This window comes from Salvia hispanica, chromosome 3, assembly GCF_029641045.1.
Source record: "Salvia hispanica isolate PSC_SH4W2 chromosome 3, Shi_PSC_v1, whole genome shotgun sequence".
NCBI lineage: Eukaryota > Viridiplantae > Streptophyta > Magnoliopsida > Lamiales > Lamiaceae > Salvia > Salvia hispanica.
The window spans coordinates 56,601,184-56,618,721 of record NC_142694.1 but is presented as its reverse complement, the minus strand read 5'-3'; the positions used below and the strand labels follow the sequence as shown (position 1 = coordinate 56,618,721).

The 17,538-nt window shown below is 34.6% G+C and overlaps 1 protein-coding gene and 1 long non-coding RNA gene across 4 annotated transcripts; both read right to left on the bottom strand.

Annotated features, from left to right (window-relative positions):
* Positions 1 to 6,888: 6,888 nt before the first annotated feature.
* Positions 6,889 to 10,697, bottom strand: LOC125213127 (glucan endo-1,3-beta-glucosidase 8-like). Of its 3 annotated transcripts, XR_016136385.1 has the most exons (5): positions 10,105 to 10,694; positions 8,944 to 10,008; positions 7,938 to 8,160; positions 7,300 to 7,703; positions 6,889 to 7,021 (listed from the first exon to the last, which is right to left on the bottom strand). XR_016136385.1 is itself a non-coding variant. In XM_089066959.1 (4 exons), the coding sequence occupies exons 1-4, from the start codon at positions 10,431 to 10,433 to the stop codon at positions 7,425 to 7,427; spliced, it is 1,896 nt and encodes a 631-aa protein (XP_088923085.1). In that variant the 5' UTR covers positions 10,434 to 10,694; the 3' UTR covers positions 7,182 to 7,424. The 3 variants fall into 3 exon arrangements, 2 of the variants coding, with proteins under 2 accessions (XP_088923085.1, XP_088923086.1); XM_089066959.1 differs by lacking the exon at positions 6,889 to 7,021 and having other exon boundaries at positions 7,182 to 7,703; XM_089066960.1 differs by lacking the exons at positions 6,889 to 7,021; positions 7,300 to 7,703; positions 7,938 to 8,160 and having other exon boundaries at positions 8,715 to 10,008; positions 10,105 to 10,697.
* Positions 10,698 to 13,959: 3,262 nt separating this feature from the next.
* LOC148931119 (uncharacterized) lies at positions 13,960 to 15,870 on the bottom strand. The gene is made up of 2 exons (XR_016136902.1): positions 15,543 to 15,870; positions 13,960 to 14,325 (listed from the first exon to the last, which is right to left on the bottom strand). It is a non-coding gene; the product is annotated as an uncharacterized LOC148931119 (long non-coding RNA).
* Between the last annotated feature and the right edge of the window lie 1,668 nt (positions 15,871 to 17,538).

Sequence of the window (17,538 nt, the reverse complement as noted above, 5' to 3'; positions counted from 1 at the left end):
CAAAGCCTATCTAGGTTGTGAATATGTTTTTCTTCTTACTAGATCTGGCCAAGTCCCCTACTGGAAAACTCATGAGGAGATTCATCGAATTTCCCTACTTGACCTTCTTAGTAAAAAGCCTTAGACTTGTTTATTATATTTCAATAATAAACCATTATATTATATTATTTATTCTCATAAATAGGTAAACAAGTGGACGTGGCGTTTCTCGTATACATGCACAAGCTGACTGTACAAAGGCATGTACGCTCGAAGCATCTTTTAGTATACAAACCCCAACAAAAGGCACAGCCTCTTCCTCGCGTACGGGGGCCGAGGAAGATGTGGAGGAGACGGGAAGGAGGACCGTCTGGTCCGTGGCAGAAAACGCCGAGCTTGCGAAGGCCTGGATCGGTGTAGTCGATGATCCCTACATCGAGAATAACCAGCATATCAACAGAATGTGGTTTCGCATTAGTCAAGGCTACCTCAAATGGAAACCGGCTGATGGAAAGCATCACGGTCCCGAGCAATGCAGGAAACAGTGGGAGCGGTTGAGGCCTAAGCTTAGTCGATTCGCCGGTCTCTACCAAAACAACCTCCGACCGAGGAGGATGTAAAGATCCGTACCATGCAGCAGTACCCCGACAGGTCGTTGAAGTTCCGTGAATTCGAGCATTGGGAGGTCTTTCTCGTGGTGAAGGATTCCCAAAAATTTAGTGCGGGGATTGAAGCGGGCTGGCCGAAGCGGACGAAGATCAGCGCTTCCGGCGAGTACAGCAGCAGTGCCGGTTCGCACGAGCTTCCCGAAGCCGAGACAGTGATCCCGACCCCTCAATCGTCTTCTCGTCGCCGTCGTCGCCCGATTGGGCAAAAGACTGCGCAACGGATGGCAAGGGGAAGCGCCAGCGGGTCCGAAGAGGTCCATTTGGAGGCCCCTCTAAAGTACAACAATCTCGCCCGCGCGCAGCAAATGGCTAACCTGGTAGGGACCATGCATAGGTGGTATAACACGACCGATCCAATCTACAAGAGGATGTTGAAGGATGCCATCGACACAATCCGGCGCGATTCGGAGATGCCACCCATTGGAGATGATGGCGCCGAGACTGGCGGCGGGTACGACAACAGCGGCACTAGCAACGGGGCGACGCGGAGGATGAGGAGTGAGCCGGGGGTCACATTTGTTGAAGCTTGGGATTTTTTTTAATGACAATGTATTTTTATTTTAATGACTATGTAATTTTTTTTAAATTAATGAAGTTGTCGCATTTTTCCCGTTCGTATTCGTATCGAAATTTTAATTCTGTAACGTAAATTAGATATTTGTGAATTTGTGATTTTTTTTTAATTGCGGGAAGTCTGCGCGGGAAGGGCAATGGGAAGAGCGGATTGTGCAGGGGAAGTCCTTATGACGTGGCAGGAGGGTGGGAAGTCCTTATAACGTGGCAGAAGATGTGTTTGGGAAGGGCGATGGGAAGGGCGTGGGGAAGTCCGCCCATTGGAAATGCTCTAAGTAGTACTCCATCCGTCCCATAAAAGATATCTCACTTTCTTTTTTAGTTTATCCCACTAAAGATGTCGCATTTCCATTTTTAGAAAAAGTTCTCTCTCACGATAATACAAAATATTATATTTTCTTTCCACCTAACATACAAAATAAAACCTTTTAAAATCTCGTGTCATTCCACAAGTATAATATCTTTTATGGGACGGAGGGAGTAAGCACTTTTCTTTTAGCAAATTTATTACATATTGTAATAGTCAGTATATATATTACAAACTCAAGCAATTTATCATATCATTAGAAATTTAAATAACATATACTAAGAATTCGATTAACATATTAGAAATCCGATTATCATACATCAAAAATTCAATAATCATGTAACTCTAAATTTGAAATTAACGCAAAAAAATGAAATTTTATATAGCTTTCTAGATTAAATTTTTGTATAAATTATACCCTCTCCGTCTCAAGGTACTCAGTGCTTTTTTTATTTTTGGATCGTAAAACAATGATTGAGTAATTAGTGGAATTAAATTAGTGTTTTTAAGTGTAATAAGCAAACATTTAATAATGGAACAGTTAATTAATTCTAATATCTTAATTAAATATCCTAATTCATACTTAAAATATAAATAGTGCAAGTAGTTTGTGATGTGCTGAAAAACATAATTGCGACTAACATGAAACGAAAGTAGTACTTAATTTACAGTAAGTTTACACAAATTTTAACAAATTTCTAATTGCATGTGTAACGTGTTCACAAAAAAATTGCACGGAACAATATATGCAAATGCAAGTATAAATGTTAATTATAATGAGATTTATTGCAATGTTATAATTACTTAAATCTAATATATATTAAACAAATTTAATGAATTTGTAATTTTGTGAATGATAATTTTCTGAAAATACGGACTCCAATAATTTGCATATGATGAGGTGCAAATGTTAAGAAGTGTATACTGTGTATTGTCGAATTTATATTGTTATAAATGACGGTTGTCAACGTAACCATAGTTAATTGTTGTGATTAATTATATAATGACCCATGTTTTCCTTCTAAGTCTAGACCGTTCATAATGAACCAATTTTGAATGCATAACCAAAATTAAGTTTAGATCACAAGATTTTTTAATCTAATGGGTTTAATTTTCTAATATAAACTGAAAATAATGTTTCCTTCGTCCAAACGATTCAAGGCATTTTTTTTTTTGCACAAATTTAAGAAAAATTAATGTTTAAAAACTAAGAGGAGATATAATAAAGTATAAAAAAAATTATGAGATAAAGAGAAGAATAAAATTAGAGAAAATAAAACTTTTATCAAAAAGATGAAAATTGTACAAATACCCTTGGACTTGTCATATACTATAATTTTCAAAATCGATTCAACAAATGTACTATAATCATGTTGAATTAACTTAATTAGATATGTCCAAATACTAGGTTTATTGCGTACAGAATTAGATATGTCCAAATTAATACTAATATTTAGCTTATACTTTGAGTAAATCTAAAAATACTAGGTTTATTGCGTACATAATTAAAAATAGTAAATTAGAGATTTAGTTGAATTTGAGTTTGTGATACAAAATTCCAAGTCCGAGATGATAACGAATCCAAATCCCCATCTAAATTGATATGTTATATGTCTATATAAACACATAATCCTATCTTCGCAAACCATACAATTAAGACTGAGAAGACTGAGAGAGAATAAAAGAAACAGGTTAATTGATAGAGATAATGGAGGATGTTGAAGAATGGGAGCAGAGAGGAAGTAGGTCAAGTGATGATGAGAATGTTGATGCGGATTATACACATATCTCCTTTGGATCGATCCGATGCGTGATTCCACGGCCTAAGATATCAACTCCAACTCTCAATGAAGATGAAGATGATGAAATTGAGAGATGGCTGATTCAACTGCCTAAGATATCTACTCAAACTCTCAGTGAAGATGAAGATGATGAAATTGAGAGAATGGAGGATGTTGAAGAATGGGAGGAGAGAGGAAGTAGTTCAAGTGAGGATGGGAATGTTGATGCGGATTATACACATATCTCCTTTGGATCAATCCGCCTGATTCCACAGCCTAAGATATCAACTCGAACTCTCAATGAAGATGAAGATGGTGAAATTGAGAGATCAATCCGCCTGATTCCACGGCCTAAGATATCAACTCCAACTCTCAATGAAGATGAACATGGTATCTCCTTTGGATCAATCCGCCTGATTCCACGGCCTAAGATATCAACTCCAACTCTCAATGAAGATGAAGATAGTGAAATTGAGAGATCAATCCGCCTGATTCCACGGCCTAAGATATCAACTCCAACTCTCAATGAAGATGAAGATGGTATCTCCTTTGGATCAATCCGCCTGATTCCACGGCCTAAGATATCAACTCCAACTCTCAATGAAGTCCGCCTGATTCCACGGCCTAAGATATCAACTCCAACTCTCAATGAAGATGAAGATGGTGAAATTGAGAGATCAATCCGCCTGATTCCACGACCTAAGATATCAACTCCAACTCTCAATGAAGATGAAGATGGTATCTCCTTTGGATCAATCCGCCTGATTCCACGGCCTAAGATATCAACTCCAACTCTCAATGAAGATGAAGATGGTGAAATTGAGAGATCAAACTCTCAGTGAAGATGAAGATGGTGAAATTGAGAGAATGGAGGATGTTGAAGAATGGGAGGAAGGAAGTAGTTCAAGTGATGATGAGAATGTTGTTGCGGATTATACAGATATATCCTTTGGATTAATCCGAGGCCTGATGCGACTGCCTAAAATACCAATTCCAACTCTCAATGAAGATGAAGATGGTGAAATTGAGAGAATGGAGGATGTTGAAGAATGGGAGAAAGGAAGTAATTCAAGTGATGATGAGAATGTTGTTGCGGATTATACATATATCTCTTTTGGATCAATCCGAGCCCTGATGCCTAAGATATCAACTCCAACTCTCAATGAAGATGAAGTTGATGAAATCATCAATAATGAAAAAGAGAAAGAGAGCGTTGTTTCGAGCCGCCACCCCTTCCTACCGAAGCTATGCCACACAATGGAGATGCATTATCCGACCAGCTCAAGGAGGAGGCAGAGAATGGTGAGTCGCAAGCAGTAGAAGTCAAGCCATGACTTGCCGCGGCCAAGACTATTTTCTTTCCTTTTTTTTATTTCCCTTATTTTGTTGCACTATTTTTCCTTACCTTGTTACATTATTTTGGTACGTATCTTGCAAGATATTATTAGACTCTAGTATTTATGAATTCTACAAATACTAGAATTCCATAGATTACTATTCATTTGGAAATAAAGTTAATTATTTATTCTCAATTTGGTTTTGGCGGAAATCGCCTCCTAGCACCTAAACTAGGGTTTATCTTTCTTTTGATATTATAACAAACGTGTGCGCTCAATCCCGATAGAACGACCAGAATCAAACCGATCATCAGGACTTGGTGGCAGAAGGCAACACAGATTCAAGAAATTGTTGAAGAAGAAGAAGACACGAATTTCCTTAAATAAAGAGGAAATGGAGAATCACAAAAACAGAGTTTCATGTTAATTTTGTCTTTCTTCTTCGTATTTCATGGATTTACAAATATAGCTCAACTTATAGATAAGCTTATCTTACAATGATTATAATCTTTAATGTTGGTTAAATAGTAATTTGTGTTGGTTAATGCTAAACAAACACACAAGCACACTTGTGATTAGGATCAGTAGTTGAAAATAGGAGTTTTATTTCAGCTTGGTTGTTTTCAGTGTCATGAATTTCTTAGTTTTCGAACATATGTTGTTTTTGTTATTCTTGAATATGATGGAATTGCATGAGTTTTACAAACTTTTTTTGTGTACTGAATTTCGTTTATCGCAATTAATCAATGGAAATTGACGCAAAACATGTAGAGAATGACTTAAATGGATAAGTAATTAACCAAACCATAGTTTTTTAAAAATGAAAATATTATAAATAATCAAAATTTGACTTCAAAATAATAAAACTCATTATTCATAAATCATATACCACAAAGGAAAAGAAAAATAAAATTATACACAATAAAAAATGATAATAAAAAAAAAGAAGAAAAGAAAAATCATATGTGGTTAGGAAACCCTTGAATTTAAAAGAAATAAACCGCAAACTAGGTCTGTCAAATTGGGTACCCGCGGATACCCGATCCGAAATTTTCGGGTACCCGATCCCGAAATTCCCAAAATTCAATACCCGATACCCGACCCGAATTTGATTTCGGGTACCCAAATACCCGACTCGGGTATCCAGTCCCGAAAAATCGGGTATCCAGTCCCAATTGTAGTAGTTTTAGAATTTATTTAATATTATTTAATTCAAATTTAATACAAAGTTGAAGTACTAATATCCAAGTAAAAATAACTACAAACTTTTAGAAATACAAAATTCTTATAGTAGCTCGAATTAAAGAGAAAATAACTACAAACTTTTAGGAATACAAAATTCTTGTAGTAGTTCGAATTTAAAAGAAAATAACTACAAACTTTGAAAAATACAAAATTCATAAGTTATAGTACATATTAAATTTTTTTATCCATCCACAATAAGTCAATAACCATCAAAATTCATAAGTTCAAACATTCATCCTTTATAAATATCACAATTCAATAATTCATAAGAATCAAGATCTAACAATAATATCATCAAAAAATTCAAAATTATAAATATCACAAGTCAATGAAATTAAAATTTAATTAAAAAATTAAATTACATATAAGATATATGCTAACTATTAAGTATTAATTAAATTATAGTTAAGAAGTTAAATTACGTTTAGTTATAATGAAAATATAATTTATTAATTTTAGAAAATAAATCGGATAAATCGGATAATTCGGGTATACCCGATCGGATATCGGATAACCCGATACCGATAATCCAAAATTCTCACTACCCGATCCCGATCCGATATCCGAAAAATCGGGTTTCGGGTATCCAATTATCCGACTTTTTCGGGTTTGGATATCGGGTATCCAATACCCGATATCCATTTTGACAGGCCTACCGCAAACGATGAAATTTAAAATATTTGGAGAAATAATAAAATGACTTTTTAACTTCTAAACGATGTTGGATAGCCAAAATCCAAGTCTAAGTCATTCCAACACAAAGTTGCTATGCCTGTTGATTTCGCAAATTATAAAAGTGTAAAAAAAAAAACAAAATGATCAAAGTTCGTAATTTTTTGTAATATTTTAGAATTCATAGAAAATATCACATTTTGACAAAAGTTTATAATTTCAAGGCCATTTTTTAATAACCAGTTTCTTACACAGGAAGCAAACCACAGAAATTATATTCCCTATTGTAAGAAATGCAATTTGATAGTAGAAGCCATCCATCCAACTTGGAGGAAAAGAAATTTGCACAACCCACTGTAAAATCAGTACAAATTTATGTAGTATACAGTTTTAGTCCATTGCAAGCAAAGGAAACAGGAGGGTTCAATTTTATGCTCCCACCTTTTTACTTCTTTGTACCTGAAAAAAGTGGCTCAAATCAGGAACACCACCAATAAGAATGACAAAATTGAACCCATGCTACAAGACCATGCTTAGAGATATACCAAACACCCTAAATCTCCCTCATATATATGCATCACACTTCAACTAGGCTACAAACAAATATTAGAATGCTTCATTCAATTGTAAGAAAAAAATGCATAATCACAAAGGAGGCTTAAAAGATGAGAATATACTCAAGATTAGGCAAAACATTGTGAAAGTAACATGAATTCAACAGGGAATAAAAAACGTACAGTCTATGGATCCATCTCTAATTTGCAATGAAGTTACTCAAAGAGAGAAGGATATTCGAATGGTTGAACCACCAAGGGAAGTAGCATGCTTGCACACAAAAGCTTCTGTAGCCTACTCCTCGTTTTCAAAAAACGACAAGAGCCTGCTTCTTTCCATTCATCTCACTAGCAATTGTTCCATGCTCTTCCAAATGATTTACTATTTCTTCTTCAGTTACATCCTGGGGGAGAGTTGAGATGTGGATCATTTTTGTTGGTGAGCAACAATACCTGTAATTTTTGGCTGCATTTCGATTGAAACGATTGAGATTTGAGTTGGAGTACTCATGCGTATCAGCTCCAGTGGTAATGTTTGGATGCTTTGAATAGTTAACCTCCAAGCGCTTTCCAAACAGCATAGCCCCCTATATAAGAACCAGATGCCAGTTGCATATCCGCAGGTTCTAATAGTAAAGCAACTAATAGAGATGTTTTAACAATGTGAGGGCTATGATTCTGACTCAACATTCATATAGAGATGTTATGAGACAAACAGTAAACATAGATGCAAGTCCTAGCCATCATAAATATGCTACAGGAGATCAGAGATAAAGCCATGTAATCAACCAAAGCCATGTAAACAAGAAATTTCTGCGTACCTTCAAAAAATGAACAGCCAGTTCAGCCTGAAAACCATCACCCATCTGTACCAATGCATGATCTGGTTTGTTTTGGAGAAGTTTGATTCTAATAATGTTCCCATATATCGAGAACAAATTAAACAGCTTATCCTCATCTATTCTCTGCAAAAGAAGGTAAGAAGCGAGAGATTGAGGCGCCTTGGGCATATATGCACCATAAATGTATCTGGCATGCGTCTCTCTGTAAGAGGGAAATAAATAAAATCAGGTAGAACTTACATCAACATTCAGATTAGATACAAGAAATGATATTTTATAGTGCATTGTTTAATGTTTGACTAATTCATTTTGCTGTTTCCTCCTTCCTTTGGTAACTTGTTCACATTGATGGTTGTAAATTATGCATCAAACTATGGTTGAAGAAAAGAAAAATCCTACCAATGACACCAAAGTGGTCATCATTCTTACATAGGCATTTATTTGCTTATACTGCTACTTCAAGGACATTTATTAGTTATGAAAGCACCCAATTTGTGAACAAGATCATAGCTGGACTAGTGGCTAAGTACAATGTTAGTAAGAACATGGAGAATTCTATATTTCTAACTGTATTGACCTGGTTGGAATGGATCTGGGGAAAGCTGCAATGTTACAACGGAATAGTGCACAAAGGCTGATAAAAAAAGAATATCCATGCTTTCACATACACAAAGCAGGTTTTGCTTTATTAAAGAAATTAACTAGCAATCTACAAATATCTACTGTCTGCATTGCAACTTCTGTTGTACTATAAAATAATCTAAGAATTTGTGATTTTATTCAAAATAGATCTATTTGTCATTGCTTCTACTTAGAGAAGAAAACAAAAGTATAAAGTTACTATAGTTTCAATCCGAGTCCCGTTTTGATATGATGGGAAAATTTCTCATTTAATATGAATAAGTATCAATAATCGAAACAAAAAATAGAAAGGATGAGCATTTCTATCTACAAGAGGCTGAGGGATAACAAAAGCAAGGTTAACCCAAAGAGTAGCGTCAATCTTGTAGAAGATGATGTCGTCGCTATCTGAATCATGAAATTGCAGTTGCCCTGAGATATGTTGGTATCCGTGAGCATGGCAAGGCCCTGGAAACCGCAGGCGGTATCTTTCTGGCCGAGGGCCTGGAAGTACATATTGAACGCATACGACGCGTTTCCATTGGCGTCTAATGTGTTGCACGAAGAACCATACCCGAGGGGGGTGCAATCGGCAAAGGTACACGCGAAGTTTATATTATCCCCTAGCTTGGAGAGATCCTTGGCGTCCGGCCTCATCATGCACCATTTCTTTGGGAGATAGGTTACATCTCGTGCACCAACGAGGTACTTGTCCTGTAGCTGCCCGGACAAGTCCATGGGGAACTTAGGCTGTCCGTCATACTTGAAAATCCCCCAATGGCGCTCAAAGTTACCGGGAGCGATGCTCTTGATGTCCTCGTCTAAAAGGCCGAACAAGTACACTTCAATGTAACCGGGGCGAAGAGGGGTTCCTTTATTGGATGCAAGCCTCGGGAGGAGTCCTCTGTAGAACCTCAGCGCGTAGTTTGTGTTGGCGTTCCTGTCTCCGTCCGTTGGCCACCCGACCTCTCCAACGATGATCTCCATGTCACCGAGCCCCACTGCTTTTAGAGACGACACCAACGTGTCGAAATTGGCATCGAACACGTTGGTGTATTGGATGGCGTTGTCGAGGATTGGCGTGGCTACCCCGTCGAAGAAGGCGTAATCGACGGGGAAGTGCTCGTTGGCGTAGAGGCTCAGGAAAGGGTAGATGTTGATGGTGAAAGGGGCCTTGTTCTTGGCTAAGAACTGGACGATTTGGGTCATTTGAGGGAGGATATCCGGCCGGAACCTCCCGGCTGAGGGAACAGGGTTGGTTTCAGGGGAGCCGTACACGTCAGCATTCAATGGAACAGTGGCTTTGATGGAGTCGCCGAGGCCAGCTTCGTTCAGAGCATTCTGAATGTTTGCAAGAGCTGGGAATGTTGTGTTGAGAAATGAGTTGTTGTAGGATGTGAGGAAGGGCTCATTTCCAACTGCAACATATCTGAAAACAGAGGAATTGGGGAAACAGGGGGAAAATTAGGGCAAAATTGAGGGAGAAATTGGGGGAAAAGGGAAAGTGGTGAATTCGAATTCTTACTTGATGGTGACGCCGCCGTCGAAATTGTAGCGGGAGACGTTGCGGCGGACGAAGTCCTTGGCGCGGGCGTAGGAGTTCATGGCGGAGAGCTGGTTGTTGGGGATGGCGATCATGACCTCGATGCCGGAGCCGGCGAGGGCGCTCATGGTGGATTGATCGGCGTCGAAGAGCTTCACCTTGCTGATGCCGTTGTCTTTGAGGAGCTGCACCACCGTCTTCGGCGGCAGCTTGTGGTTTGCCATGGTGCCCCAGTTCACCCCAAGCCCCTCAATCCCCATTACCAGAAGCAAAAACCACCACCCTGTTATTACAAGTATTGATCTTGGCATTGCTACCTCAAATTAAAAGATTTTTGCCCCTTTTGAGTTTTGATGATTCACCCTCTTTCTATAAACTGTAAAGGGGAAACTAATCGAAGATGAAAAGGTGGAGAGTTTGTGGGAACGTGTGCTCTTTCTCTCTCTTTCTCTGTGAAGAAGGTGGAGTAGTGGAGAGATTATTTGAACAAGCCTTTCTTATAAAGCAACCAACATTTTATTCAATCTATGTAGTAATGAGACAGGTTGGTAATAACTCAGGGTTAACTTTAAAATGGAGATTATGTGTATTAAAACGGATACATAGAGCTTTCAATTTGAATCGACTTCATCTCTGATTTCTTTTATTCAATCTATCCAAATAAAGACAAAAACAAATAAATATTAATCCTATGTCAAACACTAGAATTATTAGGTGGTGATGAACTGGATTGAATATAAGGGGGAAAGGGCCCCACTTTCTTAACGGCTATATCTCAACTGAGCATTGAGATTACAAACATAATCCTAATACTTTTCTTTTTCAATAAGATGCACCCTAGCTAAATGGTTTGGATTTGCAGCAAATTTATTAAATATCGTAATAAAGTCGGTATGTGGGGTACATATTACAAAATCAATAGATTTACCATATTATTCGAAATTTAAATAACATACTTATATTAAGAATTCAATCACCATATATAAAATATTCAATAAATAACTCTAAATTTAAAATTAACTAAGAAATATTAAATTTCATATAGCTTTTCAGATTTAATTTTTTTTTATAAATTATACTCATGCTAATAGCATTTTTTCTTTTTGAATCATAAATTGATTGAGTGATTAGTGTAATTAAATTAGCATTATAAATATAAATAAGAAATATTAAATAAGATAGTACTTAATTAACTCTAATACTATCTTAATTAATTACTCTAAATTTTAGTACTTAAAAAAATACTGCAAGTGGTTTGCGACGGGTTTGAAAAAGAAAGTGCGAGTAGCATGTGACGGAAGCAGTATATTTAATTAAAGATAATTTTTCACAAATTTTAACGAATTTCTAATTGCATGACAGAACAAAAATTTGCACGGAACCATATAATATGTAAGCATATATGTTCATTATAATGAGATTTATTGCAAATGTTATAACTACTTAAATTCAATAGTATTATAAAAAAGCAAATTTACTGAATTTGTAATTGTGCGAATGATAATTTTCATGAAAATACTAATTCCAATAATTCGAGTATCATGAGGTGCAAATGTTATACTAAAAATTAAGAAGTGTATTTTCGACTTTGTATTAGTACAAATGACTTGTCAACCACCAAATTATTGCAGATTAATTATAATGACACGTGTTTTCATTAAATCTAGACGGTTCATATTGTTATCCAACATATTTTATCTTAGTTACCATTATGGACGTATTTTCACCCTAATACATCTACATATATACGATATTGTTCAATAATGAAACAATCAAATTTAGATCACAAAGATCTTATATAAGATATTAATCGTGTAAATCGGATTCGTGTTGCTATGGTGTCATGTCAATGCATATTATATCGTATTGTTAGTGTATTTGGGTTGTGTTCAAGTTTAAATATAGCATGTTGGATTCATGTTTGAGTTGGGAATATCCTTAACATGACATATTCGTGTTGGGCCTTATTGGGTTGGGTCTGGAGGTGGAAAATCACGTGGATTGGGCCGTTATCAAGTCTACTTTATTGCGACCCAACCTAATAAAGTCTAACCTAAACCTAACTTGTTAAGAAAAAATTGTCAATCTGAACGTGAACCCGACATGGGTTGACACTACATGATAAACCCAAATATGATATTACACGATTAAGCCTAATTTACACAACAAACATCTGATTTACGTGATTTAAACATGATTTACAATTATGTAGAGAATAAAATTAAAGCATATTAAAAAAAAATATTATGAATAAAAGTAATTAAAATAATATTACTCCCTCCGTCCACAAAAAAAAATAGTCTTATTTGTGGACGGAAGGAGTAATATTATTTTAATTATTTTTATTCATATTCTTTTTTTTTAATATGTTTGAAAGGAGAACAAGTATAAGAGAGAGAAGAAAAAAAAATCCATTTTTGAAATGAGACTATTTTTTATGGACGCTCCAATTAAAATGATAAAATTAAACTATTTTTTAAATAGTTTACCCGAATATAATATGAAATTATCCGGTGCTTGATGGGTCAATACGATAAGGGCAGGTGAAATGTAATTAAATCTTTGCAAGTCAACCATACAAAAAGGAATATCATAACTTACCGTGTTTCACACCTACATTATCGGCAGTTTAGGAATTTACCATAACTAAATAAATAGTATTAACTTCCAATAATACCCTTTTTGCTTTCAAAAATGAATTTTAAATATAAAAACTGATGCTGATGTGGAATATTAGCTGGCATCTGTCCCTAAAATCAAATGGCCTGTATTAGTAGGAAGTTAGTAAACTTAAAAAGTTATTCTATTTTAGTCTGTTCCATATAATTTGACACACTTCACTTTTATCATTTTTGGTAGTGGATTTTATATTCCATTAATTCATTCCTACTCACATTTTATTTTAAAATTAATACTTTAAAAGTAGGACTCACATTCCATTAACTTTTTCAACTCACTTTCCATTAGATTTCTTAAAACCCGTACCGGGTCAAAGTGTCCCAAATTATGTGGGACGGAGGGAGTATATTTTTGATAACTGAATTTTCAAATCTAACATGTGTAATTAATTATTAATCCATGTGGAAATTATTAAATCATTGAATAATTTTGAAAATGACAAAACAGTAATTTACTCATTTCATTAAACAGTGGACAATATTTTATTATAAAGTTGTATCGACATATTTAATTAAGTTAATTCAACATGATTATATTACATTTGCTGAATCGATTTTGACAATTATATATCGACAAATTATTTCTTTGGTTCATATATATATACGGAATGGGATTTATTCAGGTCAAAACGTTAAATATTGTCAGAACGTCAAACCATGTACATTTTATGCACATATAATGTACCACCCCCATATGTAATAATGTACCACCCCAATATAATGTACATCCTCATATAATGTAGTACATTATATGGGGGTGGTACATTATATGTGCATAAAATGTACATGATTTGACGTTCTGACCGTAACACTGTTCTGACCGTAATACACCCCTATACGGAATTATTCTTTTTTTCTCAGCTATTAAATTTATTCTACCAATATCTTACATATAATGTATTATGTTATATGATTATTACAATTTTTCTATTACAACTAAATCAATGTTCCCTTACATAGAGCACACTTAATTATCAGATGTATATAATTTTTCATCACATGTGTAATATGTAGTGTTACATGTTTATTTATTATTCCATGACACCTATATCATTGGTATATTATATAATCTCGGGCAAATTGTCTATAAAGTCATGAATTTTTAAAATAGTTTGGTTTTTCCGTGAACTTATATGAAAAGTCATGAACTTTACCGGACTGTGTAAATTTCTCATCTGACTTGACCCGCTAGATTTCCGATACAATTACTTATCCTACGTGGCGCGTCGGAGATGTGACTTGGCAAAACTCCACTAATTCTAATTGTTTCTCTTCTATCTTGGCAATCTCTGATCCTTGACTTGTCACAAACATACAAGAAGAACAAATGAAAACGTACAAATCGAATTCAACATACAAATCGACATAAACCTACAAATCAAATTCTACACATCGAATTCAGCATAAAAGTAGCAGCATTAATTCCACAATTCAAATGGAACCCTAAATTTGTCATTTGCCGAGTCATGCCTCCGGCGCGTCACGTAGGATAAAGTTGTGTTGGAAGTCTATCGGGTCGGATCGGCTGAGAAATTTACACAATTCGATAAAGTTGATGACTTTTCATGCAATTTAAAGTTCACAAGAAAAACCAAACTATGTTGAAAGTTCATGACTTTACAAGCAACTTGTTCTATAATCTCATACGTATAATGTACTCCCTCCGTTCCATAGTAATGGAGGCGAAACTTTTTGGCACAGAGATTAAGAAAAATTGTGTTAGGTGAGTTAAGTAAAAAGAAAATAGAGTGGAAAAAGAAAAAAGGTAGAGAGATGAAGAGAGAAAAAAAGTAAGAGAGAGTAAAGTAGGTGTGGAAAAATGTGTTGACTTTTACTAAAAAGGGAAATGACTCTATTATTATGGAACGTGCCAAAATGGCAAAATGACTCTATTACTATGGAACGGAGGGATATATTCCATTCGATCATAAAAAAATAATCTCATTTTCTATTTTGGGGTGCCCACGAAGAATTGTCTTATTACAAAATAGAAATTTTCTTTTCATAATTTATTGATTTTTTTTTCACCTCTCATATTTTTTCTCGTTCTCTCTCCTACCTTATCTATTTTTTCACTCCTCTTTTAATTCATCAATTTCTCATTAAAACTCATGTAATCTACAAATTGGATCATTTTTCATGAACGAAGGGGAGTATGAATGTATGATATATGGTTATTATAATTTTTTTCATTATAACTGCATCACTAGTCCACTATGTATGAAAATACCATATTACTTCCGATTTGACTAATTTTTGCAACAAATAGATCCCAAATTTCGAACAAAGTTTCATAATTTTAAAGACTACTTAAACTAATCTTAATATTATCACCATGTTGTTTGAATACATTCATTTGTCGCTTCATCTTTCCATGTTGCTATGTGTGTAGATTTCGCAAAATTATAAAAGTGTGAAAAATTGACAACGCGATCGAAGTTGATAATTTTTGTAATATTTTAAAATTCATAGAAAGAAATACTTATCACATTTCGACCAAAGTTCATAATTTCAAGGAAGCAAACCATATAAACCTATTGCAAGTTAAATGTAATTTATAGTAGAAGACATCCATCCAAAGATTCAACTATATTAAATGAAATAAAAGATTCAAAAGCTTCATTCAATTGTAAGAAAAAAATGCATAATCACAAAGGAGGCTTAAAAGATGAGAATATACATCAAGATTAGGCAACACATTGTGAAAGTAACAGTGAATTCAACAGGGAATAAAAAACGTACAGTCTATGGATCCATCTCTAATTTGCAATGAAGTTTCTCAAATGGTTTGCAACTGAGAGAAGGAAATTCGAATGGTTGAGCCACCAAGGAAATTCAAAAAGGACAAGAGCCTGCTTCTTTCCAGTCCTTTTGAGTTTTGATGATTTCCCCTCATTCTATGAAAAGGAAGAGTTTGTGGGAACATGTGTTGTTTCTGTGTGAAGATTATTTTGGGGGGATGTGTTTGAAGTTTCAACAAAGTCTTTCTTATAAAACAGCAGGTAACAGAGAAAGGAAGGTTTAGCATTAATTGGACAAAGCCTTATCATAACGCAACCAAACATTTTGATGAAACTATCTAGTAATGATGTCTGTTGGTAACTAATAAGAACAAGGAAGGACTGTTTAGCTAAATTGGTGATCAACTGGATTGATTATCAGAGGGAAGGGGGGCCCACTTTCTTAACGGCTATCTATAGAGATTACAAACTTTTCTGTGCACTCAATTTCGTTTATCGCAATTAATCGATGGAAATTGACGCAAAACATGTAGAGAATCTATGCATATATAAAAGGCGAGTTTTGGCCATAATTTAAATATTTAAGAATTTTGGGTACAAAGTTTATTTTCTATAAATTCGGCAGTTACATTGAAAAATGATTAAAATTTTCAAATTTGCAGCTATTTATGAGATTTGTAACTGCCTCCAAAATTAAGCATTGTATTAATAATAATTCTGATTTAGTCCGTGTAATGATTCGCAGGAAGATCAATGCTCTATATTTGACGTTTCGAGAGTTAGGCGTCTAAAATCAATGCTCTTGGGAAGAAAAAATATCTTAATTTCAATTTTAGAAATTATTTGGCCGTTACTTTTAGCAGTTTATTTTAAATGATTTGCTGGAAATCTCAATGCTCTATTTTATTGCATTAAATAGAGAATTCAATATTTACTGAAAAATTAAGAGGGGGCATTACAAATATGTTTTTCGAAAACCACAACAAACAACTACATACGTTTTTTAAGAATCAATTATTTTGATGATTATTAGTCTCACTCAATTTAGGAGTTACTTTATTGACTCACAATATTCAAATGGATAAAATATAATTGTTTCTTATTATTTTGCAACCACCACTTTAATGATTCATTTTTAATACTTTATATCTATAAATATGTATCATTTGCAAGATTTTATTTCACTTCTTCATCGTCTCTCTCACTCCATCACAAATTTGTGGCAAAAGTACAATTTGTTCATATCAAGGAATTCACATTCCTTAACGATCTATATCCTAATAATACTTCGTCAATGATTCGAGTTTTGTGCATGCATATTTATGTTCATTAAACGTGGACAAACCAATGTAATCTTCTTGGAATGTGTGTTCCACGATCGGATGGTATGTGTGTCGATGCTTAGCTTATTACTAATTTGTAGTTATTTATCTATAACTAAAATCAGTCATTGTTTATTTCTCCATGCATAAAACAAGGATTCAAAGCACGGTTCCAAGGAATATACATAATACTTTCAACTTTTTGTCTATAAATATGTATCATTTGCTAGCGTATAATTCATTCCTCATTGTTATGCCCCATTGCATCACGTATTCTTTGCAAAAAGAAGAAATTTTCTCGATGTGGTTATTACTATTTATCTATAGTTATACATTTATTTGAGATTAATTTGTTTAAACGATGTTAGTTCATATTTCAGTTTTTTCTTGATGTTAGTTTGTTTTATTTTTATTAGCTTTGATCTAATTTTTCTCTCCCGACTATAATAGTTCTATTTTTACAAATATAGAAATCACATAAGCTCTGACTATCTATAATATTTTGAAGCTACAACATTACACATTTGTTCACCAACTTCGTCACTTCATAGTTTTCATGCAAAGAAAACACCTAAAGCAACGAAATGACGAAAGGAAGCAAAGAAGATGAAGATCATAAACTATCACATTTGTTTTTGCGCATATGCATAAATCATTAATTGGAGATTAAGGAGG